The sequence below is a fragment of the Egretta garzetta genome, unplaced genomic scaffold, assembly GCF_000687185.1.
Source record: "Egretta garzetta isolate BGI_Z169 unplaced genomic scaffold, ASM68718v1 scaffold156, whole genome shotgun sequence".
NCBI classification, from domain to species: domain Eukaryota; kingdom Metazoa; phylum Chordata; class Aves; order Pelecaniformes; family Ardeidae; genus Egretta; species Egretta garzetta.
The window spans coordinates 729865-742344 of NW_009260125.1; the positions used below are offsets into that span (position 1 = coordinate 729865).

The window sequence follows — 12480 nt, forward strand, 5'->3', positions numbered from 1 at the left end:
GAGGGAGAGCTGAAACCAACTATTTAGAGTAAAATGAAGCAATTCAAAACTTTGAGAGCTATTTATACGCAACTGTTTGAATTGCCAACTAATGACCTGCTTAAATTCTGGCAATAACTGCAACAGCACTGGCCTTACAGCCATTTCACTGAACAGTAATTTTACCAAAGTTTACTTCAAACCATCCCTTTCAGAGTACAATAATATATAATTAAACATTTATCAACTATGTGTTAATAGTTTTTCTGTATCATTCTTTACAGATTAATGATTGATAACACCAGTCAGAGCTTATTGCCCTGAGTAATGGTTCACAGTTTTTAGCATATCTACTAAAACCACGAAACATCTTTTTTCATCGCACAATTAAACATAGAGGAAAACTATATACATAAGAATAGTTAGAAACAGTTTGCAGGTTGAACTAAACGAGAATATAGCAATAACCAACACTTGCTCTAAGCCATTTCCTACTGACATGAACTGGACACTAGGGGCAGCTTCAGGTACCATTTCTTTGGCTTAAGTGGACTACAGAGCAAAACCTAAAAACAAGCACAAACTGAATGAGATTCCATCTCTGTCATTAATCGCAGTTAAGCACAATCCCTTTTCGATAACGTTTACTCATCTTCAAATTTCAAACTAAAGTCATCACAGAATCACACAGGTTGGAACCTCTGGGGGTCATCTAACACAACCTCCTCTGCAAAGCAGGCCCAGTTACAGGAGGGTCCTCAAGGACTTATCCAGTAGATACAGAGCTTGGTAAATAAAAATGCCTGTCTCAATGTCTGGCAAACCTCATGTTAAATATTTTTATCGTTATACCTGGTCAGAATTTCCCACATTTCAACTTGTGTTTATTGCCTCTCATGCAACCCCTGTTCACCTCCGAGAAGAGCCTGGCTCCATCCTCAGCGCGGCCTCCGAGGCAGAGTTGTGATAGCAGTAAGCTGTCCCCTTTGCCCTCTCTTCTTAAGACTGAGCCAACCAAGATCTCTCAGACTCTTTGTACATCCCATGCTTCAGCCCCATAACAATCCTGGTGGCCCTCCACTGGGCTTGCCAAGGAATGCCAATGCCTTTCTTGTACCAGACAGCCCACAGCTGGACACAGCACCTTAGATGCTGTCTCACATGAGCTGAATGGAGGGGAATAACCCCTTCCCCTGACCTGCTGGCTACACTACCGCTAACACAGCCCAGTTGCTCTCCAAGTGTTAAGGATTTAAGACCTCAGCAACACTTTTTTTTTTTTTTTTTTTTTTTTTTTTTTTTAAGATAACTATGTACTTGCACAAAACAAAGCAGCCTCAAGATGTAACGGGAAAAGAAAACCACTCTGGCAGCCTCGTTATTCAGCATAATTCCCTGAAGACCAATGAAAATCCAGCAATTTTACTGGCATTGTAACTAGGATTTTAAAACAGCACTGCCCTTACGCCCTGATCATTTCTACTTCCCATGGCAAAACTTCCTTGTACCAGCACATTCATCTGGGTGGCTGAAAGATCAATCAGATCACTCAGGAAGAGAAAGGAAAATGGTAGGTTATAGTTTCACGAGGCATAATGAAACTATTCAAGACTTAGAGAATCCCCCTCAAGCCAGAGGGATTTCAGCTCTTCGCTCTCACCCCCACCCCCACCCACTCCATTAGACAGGTTCAGCTCCTTATAGATTCACAGTGTTAGTTTTAACTGGATTAGTCCCCCGACCAAATTCACCAGGTAAGTGCATGAAAGTCTACAGGAACTGTAGCAAAGCAGGCACAGGAGCCAACATCCAGGTAAAATGCAAGCCTGCTTCGTTCAGCCAGAACGCCAATTTTCGGGTGAAATTTTGCACAAGATTCAGAAACTTGAGTTTTATCTCACCAAAACAAGGTGCTGAAGGCAATCCCCACTATTTGGTCAGATGACAACTTGAGTACTGAATCCCAGCACTATGTGGAAGAAAACTCCTCTAAATATACTTTTTTTTTTTGCCAGTGCTTTCACAAATAGCCAGCTCCAACACTTGTCAAGTTTTGGCACTTGAAGGCAGGCCTTTCTGAACTGATGCAGTTTCAGCATCCAAAGTTTTAGGTAAGACAGCCATACAGCCCGACCACTTGGCAAAAACTGGCTTTGGTGCTAGGGTCATGAATGCATCACGTGAATTCAGTGTCAGGGAAATCAGGTGGTTTCAGGGAATGACATAATTTTTCTTTTAATTTCCTCCTTTATTAACTTGGCAAGTATAATCTTGGACTAATGAGCTGTAAAACACTGAATATTACAGATCTTAAAGCAGTGCAATTAGAACTCTAATTTTGCCCTTTAAAGCCATGAGAGAGAAAACATGTCATTTGTTTTATTGTGCCCTTTAACAGCCGTACCGAAGGGACACCCAAAACAGTGGAGAGCTGCATTGGCAAAGTTAACTGATATACAATGAGGTGCAGGATTCGGTTCAATTCATTAAACTCCATTCTGCTTTCCCCTGCAAACACCCCCAAGAGAAGGAACAACATAAATCTCTTCTGCAGCATTATCAACAAATTTGTATAAAGTTCCCCATTTTAGCAGCAAGGCATATAGTCTCCAAACTGGAAACCAGACCAAAAATTGCATGTCTACTATTATCTGGAAAACTTGAAAGTATTGTAAGAAATTAATGCAAAAAGCTTAAGTTGCATGCAATATTTTAGATTATTACCAATTTTATTATTTTTAACATCAGTTACTGTTACTGACGCAATACTTCAAGTATGCATAAAGTATCGGTATCAGAAAGGTACACCATCAGGTTCTGAAATTGTTTCAAATAATTGGGGGGGGTGGGGGGAGTGGTGTGTCAGATTTTTTCAAAGGAAACATTCTGATGGTTTTCTCCATAAAATTAATCAATTACAAATCTGAAGCAAGTTCAGTATTCTGGTAAATACACATAATCCTAAGGATATTAACTAACAAAGTGCATATATGCGAATATTAGCTCAGTAGCTGTCTGGGACGTAAGTAAGGAACCATTCCAGAGAGCAATGCAGACACCTCGCCACACCCTTTTATTGCAAGAACCAGTGCAGCAAAAGTGTTGAAAACAAGCTCAACAAACCCTGTCTGACACACAAATATCCCGGGATTGCCCTCCTCAGCGCATCCAGGAACACAGCAGAGGTTTAATTTATTTTGCTTTCTGCAGAGCCAACGTGTACCTAGCAGGATTGATCTGTTCAGATTTCATGCCTTGCGAAAGTATTCGCACCAGCTGGGAAATGCGAGCTATCACTGGAAGCAGTAAAGCTACGTCCATGCAATCTTGTATCCAAATAACAAGCTGGTATAATACGCTATCTGAAATCTTACAGTCCAACTTAAAATAACTAAGAATTGATTACTGTATCTTTACAAGACAGTAATCAAGAGCTCCGATGCACTAAAGGCAGAGTAAATCTATTGCAACAACAGAAAACAAGTTTACATAATAAAAGGTCTGACCTTTTAAACGATTAAGCGCATTACTAAATCATCCTCGTGTGAGGAGCTCAATTGCAGATAACACTATGAGTCATGTAAACTTGGTGTTTGGAAAACTTGTCTAAAGTAGGGTTGGAAGAGCTCAATTGCTTAACTCTTTCCATTGAAGACTATAAAAATGCCTTACTTTTGAGAAACCAATAGACCTCTGACACTCAGGAGAGAGAAACACACATACATCAAAAAAATGCCTCAAAAAATACATTAAAATTTAAAACAAAGAAACACAAGGAGCAAGTTATCTGTACAATATTTCTTATGTAGCCTCCACCTACTCAAATATGTTTTTCTTCTTTATGTATGACTATAAAGAACAGAAGTTCTTCAGGTTCTTTTTTAGGGCATTCATACACCAATTCATTATTCTGAAAACACCTCCCCAAAATAACATTTTATTTTCCTCATTTTATCATATAGGCAAGTCATATCAGTTTGATCAATACTGACTGCAACCCTGGTTCTCTCTTGCCCCAGAAACAATGTTTTACTGCCAGAATGTGCTGAGTTTTGATCCTTCACCACTTACAATTTCAGTTACGGGCTGCCCAGGGAAGGAAGTGGTTGAGTCCCCATCCCTGGAGGTATTTAAAAGCCGGGCAGATGAGGTGCTTAGGGACATGGTTTAGTGGTGGACTTGGCAGTGCTAGGTTAACGGTTGACTTTATGATCTTAACGGTCTTTTCCAACCTAAACGATTCTATGATTCTACTGTTGTGAGGAATAAGCAGATCTAAAAAGCAAGGTAAGCAGGGAAACTTTGACAACTCTGAAATAAAAATTTAAAACCGAAAGCAACCACCAGTACAGAGTTCAGTATTTTGCCATGATAAGCAATCTCATAATAGAAATGTATCACAAAGGACAGAAAAAAAAATGTCTGGTACCTACTAACCACTAGCATAGCTCTTCCTGTTCCCCAATTTGAAATCTTTGGTGCAAACAATAAACCCATGAGGAAAAAATTACTGTGGCATGTAAGAGATGTAGATTAAATAAATAAATACATAAACAGATAGATAAAATCAAGAGCATGGGTGAAAGAGCCTAGATGCTCCCAGGAAAGGATCACACAATGCACTACAAAGTTAAAAACCCCTTAGGGTTATGAGCCTGATCCAGGAGAAACTTCAGTAAATGGGACCTACAAAACAACAATCTAATTAGCATGCACATTTGCATGAGATGCAACATTTCTGCAGTGCAGCCATTTGTCCCAAAATAAGACTCCACTTCCTCATACGGAAAGAAGCAAAGCCTGCTCATTTGGCAGACCCAGTGTGGGGTCTGCAATTAAACTTTATTCACACTATGGAAAACACTGACATCTGGTTTATGCAAGATCTTATTCCTCCTGAAGATAGTCCCGTCTTTCATGAAGTAACAGAAGTCACCTCATCACAACTCCTTGCCATAAAGGCAGCATGCAATTTCTGGCCAAGCAGACCACTGTAAAAGCCTACAGAGACTTGTAGCACAAATATTGTTGTTGCTATGAATGAAATAAATTGAAACGTGTGAAATCACTAGAAAATAAATGACAGAACAAGGGTTAAAAGAATGACCTGTAGTGATAATGAGTAATTCTGTTAGGAGCAGTGTCCTGGGAAAAGTAAAATTGAGGAATGGGTTGTTTACATCAGGACCAGGCAGCCTGCCCTCTGTAAGATCACAGCACAGTGACTCAGCAGCAGAAGATCCTGCCTTCCAAACATCAGGAGGATGGAAAGTTGGGAGCATATCACATATGGCATTCCTTTTCCTGTATGACCAACAGGAAAGCAGACATGTATTTTTAAGAAGAAAAAAAAAAACAAACAGATAACAAGCATGAACTTCACTTAAGATTTAGGGAGACTTCGGACTCTTTCTTGCATCAAAGGACCATTTATAGGTAAAGCTGAATACCATAAAAGATCTGTCCAAAGAGTAGTTCATCATCACCAGTGAAAAACCCTCAGAGACTCGATGAGGATCTGGTAGCCAGCATCTCTTGCACTGCACAAGAGGTCCTGGCCAGATCAAATATGCAAACAGCTCGGTGCTTTTAAGTATTATCAGTATGACAGCGTTGAGTGAATAAAATTTATGAGAGAATGCATGGAAGTGGGTAAAATCAGCATCACTTTCCCCTTCCATAAGATCCTACACTGAATTTTGTTACACTAAGTCTTCTACAAGACATCCTCCAAATCTTTAAAAAATGGGATTAGACCTGCAATGAAGAAACAGTTCAAAACAGAGTGCAATTCCACCGATACTTTTACAAAAATACTTTTTGTAAAGCTTGAATAAGGGACAGGAGAGAGTACACAGTACAAAACCAAACAAAAATTCCTCATTAAACTCTGAATTATTTTCAATTTTTTAATACATAATTGAATGTTCAGCATAAATTAAGTCAGCAAAATTAATTTTTCTGCTTTTCCAACTGTATGTTTAATTCACAGTAGTAAAGATCTCAGCAAAGCATACCAGTATTGTCTTATTTCTAGAAATTAACTGTTGCTTAGCTAGAAGTTAACCAGAATTTCTGTTTTGAAGACCATTGCCATCATTCTCCTAAGTACAAGATGCATCCTCTCAAAAAGACAGCCATAGGCCCAAGGAAAACAATAACTCCTAGACGCTTACTAAATCATGGAGAGCCAAGAAAAAAAAAATTAATCATCACACCTTATTTATATCTTAGGAAAGAAGCACATCTCAAAAATCAGCAAATTTTTCAGCTTTTTAAAAGCAATTTAACTGAATAAGCCAACTGGCATACTAATGTCAACAGGCTACGATGACTTGAAATTGTCAAAATAATAAAATAGAAAGAGACATCAACATGTCAACGTGCAAACATGAATCAAAAGATGCAGTATCAGGCAACACTAACTATGTATCTCCAAAAGAGATCTTTTTCCTCTCCCCTACAATTTTTTTTTTTCTAATTAACTTCTAAAAAGCCCTAGCCTAACTCTTTCAGGTATGGATTAGACAGTTCCTTGTTACTGACAGAAAATAAGTTTCAATTCTTACTTTCTATTTAAATACAAGGATTCATTTATGTGCTATAGAAACAACATTCTCCCATATATTAATTAACATTCTACTGAGAACAGACATTTTTCTTTCCTTTTTTTCCATAACACAAGTAGCCAAGGGAGTGAGGAGTTTTCAACACAGACCAAAAGCTATACCACTTCATTAGATACAGTCACTAAATACTTATTTACTTCTGGAATAAAAGTTTCAAGCTACTCACTCTCATACAATGCTAACCAGTAAAGCAGCAGTATTTGAAATTTATTATACTTTACACATAAAACACAGTAAGGCAACTTTTTTTTTTTTTTTTTTTAAAGCCACCATAAAAACAAATAGAAAGCTTACCTTCTTCTGGTACCAAACTATAGCATCAGTTACTTTGGACGCCATTTATTCCACTGAATTCACACAGTCATTTTAGGCTGTTAACAGAAAAAGACAGAACTTTACTTCCACCTTCCCTACGAAGGCCAACATAGGGAATGTAGAAACACTCCCGTTACCTGCAAAGTGCTGAACAGCTGTATTCACTTTACACCTTGCCTCATTCCTGTGTCAGAGGAGAAAACCCAAACTCCTACTAAGTAAACAAAAAACTACCGATGTCCTGCTACAGGACATCAGAAGCCTCAGTTTTGTCCATCCTTCCCAGTAAAACACGGGTGATGCAGAGACGATCTGTTATTGTCTCACAAGAGCCTCCCAAGAGTTACATTACATGCAGTGGGCTTTTTTTCTGATAAATTAAGTAGCCTATAGTTATTACCACAGCACAGTATATCTGAATATTCTGAGTATTCTGAATTACAGGAATAACTATGTTATAAAATGCAAGAAAATGTCATACAGACTATATTTTTGGAGAAAAAAAAATCAGTGCTAGAACTCTACTAATAAAATTAATACACTCATGAAAACAGTAGACTAAAACTAAGTCAAAAGAAGAAAAACAAGGAAGAGTGATGTGCTTGTTTTAATGGTAGAAAATAGCAGCAGTATTAGGTAATATTTGATGTCACTGTCATTAGTTTCAATGGGGAAAAAAAAAAAAAAACCAAAAACTTTCAGCCTACATAAAACATTCCTACCTTGAAAATTAATTTAAAAATTTTTCTTTCATGTAATCAGTCAGCCAGAGTTAGCTCAGAAAAAAAAAAAAAGAATAAAGAAAATAAACATAAAAAGCCTTCAGATTTATAATCATTGTCTGTCTACAAACTTGCATATATTCTCTCGTACTGGACATTCTGTAAAATCAAAGGAAACTTTAGGTGAGAACTACAGAATCCTTTCCAGATATTTTATTATAATATGCAAGTTCTTTCAGATATGAATGTATTACCATTAAATCCAAACTCAAATATTTCATATATAGATTACTTCAGATATTAGCAAATTACTAACAGTTAAATTAGTTTAGTACCTACATTTCAAACTGTTAAGGCAGGAAGCAGCCAGTGGAAGAAAGAAGGAATAAAAAAACCTGTTAAAATATTTGCCAAAAAATCTGAATATTTTTGTCTTTAATAATTTTTCATCCCACTGATTCCCTTTAAAAATATATGTATGTAAATAAATACACCATACTCGAGCCCAGTTAAAATTCAATGGGGCACACTATACTACATGTGACCTTCTAACATTAGCTGGTAAAAGCTTAAGTTTTCAGGTCCACCTAATATTCAGCATCCTTCCTACATTTACAAAAAGTTTAAGAACACTATTTTTATATAACTGCACCAAGTATTTAACACGCAAGGGAATTCCTATTATATTTTGTAAAGCTAAAGCTACAAATTTCTAACAAATTATGCAAAAGGCTTTGAAAAATTATAAGTAACTTCAAAATATTAAACAAGTTTCCCAAACGTACTACCTGAACGATTTGAGGATCAAGCATAACTGGTAAAAATCAACACAAGAAGACCTCTTAAAAAAAACTTCACAAATGGTTTCACGGAATGGTTGAGGTTGGCATGGACCTCTGGAGGTCATCTGGTCCAAGCCCCTGCTCAAGCAGAACCACCTGGAGCAGGCTGCCCAGCATCATGCCAAGATGGCTTTTGAATATTCCAAAGGAGAGAGAATCCACAGCCTCTCTGGGCAACCTGTGCCAGTGCTTGGTCACCCTTACAGTGCAAAAGTGTTTACTGATGTTCAGAGGGAACGTCCTGAGTTTCACTTTGTGCCTGTTGCCTCTGGTCCTGTCCCTGGGCACCACTGGAAAGAGCCTGGGTCTGTCCCCTTTGCACCCTCCCTTCAGGTATTCATATTCATTGCTGTCCTGGTTTCGGCTGGGATAGAGTTAATTTTCTTCACAGTAGCTAGCATAGTGCTGTGTTTTGGATTTAGTACCAGAAGAATGTTGATAACACACTGATGTTTTCAGCTGTTGCCAAGTAGTGCTCAGACTACTCAAGGACTTTTTGAGCTTCTCCTGCTTGCCCAGGTGCATAACAAGCTGGGAGTACAGCACAGCTAGCACAGCTAACCCAAACTGACCAAAGAGCTATTCCAGACCATATAACGTCATGCTCGGGGGGGCTCAGGCGGTCGGGTGAGTTGCGGGGAGAGTGATCGCTGCTCGGGGACTGATCACGGCTCAGGACGGGCTGGGCATCGGTCGGTGGGTGGTGAGCAACTGCATTGTGCATCATTCGTTTTGTATATTCTGTATATTCTGTTATCATTCTCATTATTACTATTATTATTATTTTCTCTTATTAAACTGTCTTTATCTCAGCCCTCGGCTCTACCCTTTTTTTTTCTTCCCGATTCTCTCCCCCATCCCACTGAGGGAGGGGGGAGTGAGCGAGCAGCTGCGTGGTGCTGAGTTGCCAGCCGGGTTAAACCATGACAATTGCTAAGATCCCCCTAAAAGCCTCCTCTTCTCGCAGCTCCCTCAGCCTTCCCTCACAGGAGGGATGCTCCAGTCCCTTCACCATCTCCGTGGCCCTTCCCTGGACTCTCTCCGCTATGTCCGTGTCTCTCTTGTACTGGGGAGTCCAGAACCTCAGGCATGGCCTCACCAGTGGCAAGGAGGACAAGTGGTAGTTTAGCCCCCAAACATCAAAATACGCATGAAGCATTCTTCCAAGATCGATCTCTCTCAATAAAGAAACATGATTAAGGTGTATATTTCTGGTAAAAATACCACACTTATCATAACAGTCAATATCAACAACAACACTGCACCTTATACTTCTTCATTAAAAGAAAACAAGAATTATTAATCTGTAGGCAGTTTTTATAGTGAAAGATTAAAGATGATCTTTGTCTTTAAAACAAAGAGAAAGAGAAAGAGAAGACATTTGTTTACAACATTTGCACAGATAAGAAAGGCAAAGAAAAATACAATGTCCAACAGATGGGATGGAAACTGAAACTGTGCAACAGACTGAAGTACCAGTGTCTTTATGAAATGCCTAAGCATTAGAATAACTCATGACACTTTATTATACATTGCTCACCACCAAAAATTTCAGTTGTTTTTTTTTTTTTTAAAAGCAGAGATTAGATTACCTGATCATACCATCTGTTTATATGAAAACGACAAACAGTCCCTCTACAAAGGCGCTATCAACACCACCATCTTCCAAGACACTTCTCAGAAAGAAAAGGTGACCCTCCAAAAGACACAGTTTGGCACTGACACCCATTTATTCAGTCTTCCCCAACTCGCCTATGGATGTACTTGTATTTTACGCAGTGCATTACTTTAAAGACACTGTATTTAGTAAGTTTGGATACGCATCGTATACACTGAAGTACAAACCCTTCAACAAGTAAGATTGATTTTATACCAGCTCCTGAGGATTTCTAAGAAACGTAATGCCATACATTTTCGCATTTCACAAAGCTTTATTGAAAAGAGAGAAATCAAATACCCAAAAGGAACTATATTTAAGATTTCTAACAGTGTGACTCCAATACTCTTTATACAACTTCAGATAAAATTACAGCAGGATACAAAGAAATGTCTCTGGGAGAGTTTAGACAGTTCTTAACAAATTTCAGAAGTATCAGGACACTGACTTGTGGTGCGACTGAGCAAAGGAACACAGCAATTTTTCCACTGTTGATAATATCATCGTGTAAGTCACATCAAATCAGTTAAAGCTGGCAGCCACGACTGTGTCAACATGTGTAATTGTTTCTGACCTATTTGTTTCTGATAATAGTAGCAGTTTTTCTAAGGGCAACTATCAGTTATTAAGAATTCATTGGCACAATAAATACAAAAATATTTCTATCACATAAAGCATGGAGCCCAACAGAGACTTTGATATAATTTGGCATATTACACAGACTGGTTACCCTTCTTTCTCACCCATACAAAGCTTAAAATAGGATTTGCTTTCTTGTTTGAAGACCTGTTTAAACAAACCCAAATTTAAAAGCATTTGCTACACTGGGCTACAGACTCAAAGCAACACAAAGCCCTTAGCCCTACACAGCCTCCACACGTAACTGACCTACACCGCACAGCCACAGCCAAAGCAGTTCCACTGCTCGCGGAGGTGCCGAGGGAGGAAGGATGCCAGGCAGATTTTGGTCGTGCTCGCACCCTTTGCCTTCCCCTCCTTTGTGAACTCATCTTGGAGGATCTTTAACTCCTTCTCATTTCTCTTAAGCCGACATCCCCTCTCACACAAAATATACCCTGCTTCCTACCACCATAATTACAGGATGAGAAAAAGGTTGGAGAAACACATTATTGGCAGTAAAGAACGAACTGTTGAACCTGCACAGAAACCTTTCCCTCAACAGCCACATCAGCTTGATCTCGATCTCTCTCTCTCCAAGGTCAATGATTTTTCAGGAAACCAAGGCTAACTTATCGACCCAAGACTTCCAGCTGTATCAAATATGGCTCAAATTGGACAAGCCATTTTAAAGGCAGCAGCCATTTTTGCAGTAGCTCTCCAATTCCTCAAAACCCCTTTGCTTCGAGAAGCAATTACACCACAGAACTAAAAACCAAGTATAAGGAAGTAGTTTTATTATTAATTTATTTTATTTCTATCAACAAATCTGTTACTTAGATTACCCATGGTTTCTGTATTTTTAAGAAACTCTCTACATTAAATCCTCCATAGTCTATTTTGGTGGTGTTTAAAGCATATTTGCATACATAAATGCAATGATGATGCTTACAAATGTAAATATGAAAAAATTATGGGATGGATGTCTCAAAAGACTTTAACAGAGTTTGATGTGCTAAGTAAAAATACTTCTATGAGGAAATACCACATGCTTTCTTCAAGAGATAGACAACAATTTCTAGAGGCAGGACTGAAATGAAAGGTGAAAGGTTCGTTTAATTATTTCTGAACACCTTTTCTGCTTGCAGGAGCTGGGATTTGTTTGTGGTTTTAGTTTGGGGTTTGTTTGAGACAGTATAATGAGTTTGATACACTTGGCCTGAAGCTAATTTATCTGAATGAGAAATGGATGGTAACAATTCAAGGCACTTACTAAGCTGCAGCCCTGGCTCTGCCCACAGCTCACTGAATGCCTAGACAGGAGACTAAGTGTTGCAACAGTTTCAAAACTCTGCATATTCATTACAAGTTAAGATGGTTTTCAGCTGACAATTTGTATTGATATTGATCCTGAAGTCAGTCTGTACAAGCCGGGCTCTAAGGCACATCAGTACCAAATGGGTAAAGTGAACAAATCGAAACAGCTGATGCACAAGCAGAAGAGCGCGCTGCCCATTCTGCTGCCTTGCTCTCCCCCACCCTCTCCGGATCTGGCCATTTGTTTCATGCTCCGTGTCGAATACCTGCATCTGGGACAGGGACCAGCTTCTGCACTCAGTTGTACAATGTCCTGCGCAGAGTAACCGCAGCAAGATTGACTTAATCTTAACAAGTTGGAGACTTAAGAGCAACACAAAAAATACTCCCAAATTCAGAGA

General features: G+C 38.8%; 1 protein-coding gene across 3 annotated transcripts in view; it reads right to left on the reverse strand.

Moving 5' to 3' along the window:
* PHTF2 (putative homeodomain transcription factor 2) overlaps positions 1 to 6983 on the reverse strand; it is a 55395-nt gene extending 48412 nt beyond the window's left edge. For all 3 annotated transcript variants that reach the window (XM_035896875.1, XM_035896874.1, XM_009641373.2), the window contains exon 1: positions 6903 to 6983. In XM_035896875.1, the coding sequence (XP_035752768.1) occupies positions 6903 to 6947 (45 nt within the window). In that variant the 5' untranslated portion in view covers positions 6948 to 6983. The remainder of the gene's footprint in view (positions 1 to 6902) is intronic.
* Between the last annotated feature and the right edge of the window lie 5497 nt (positions 6984 to 12480).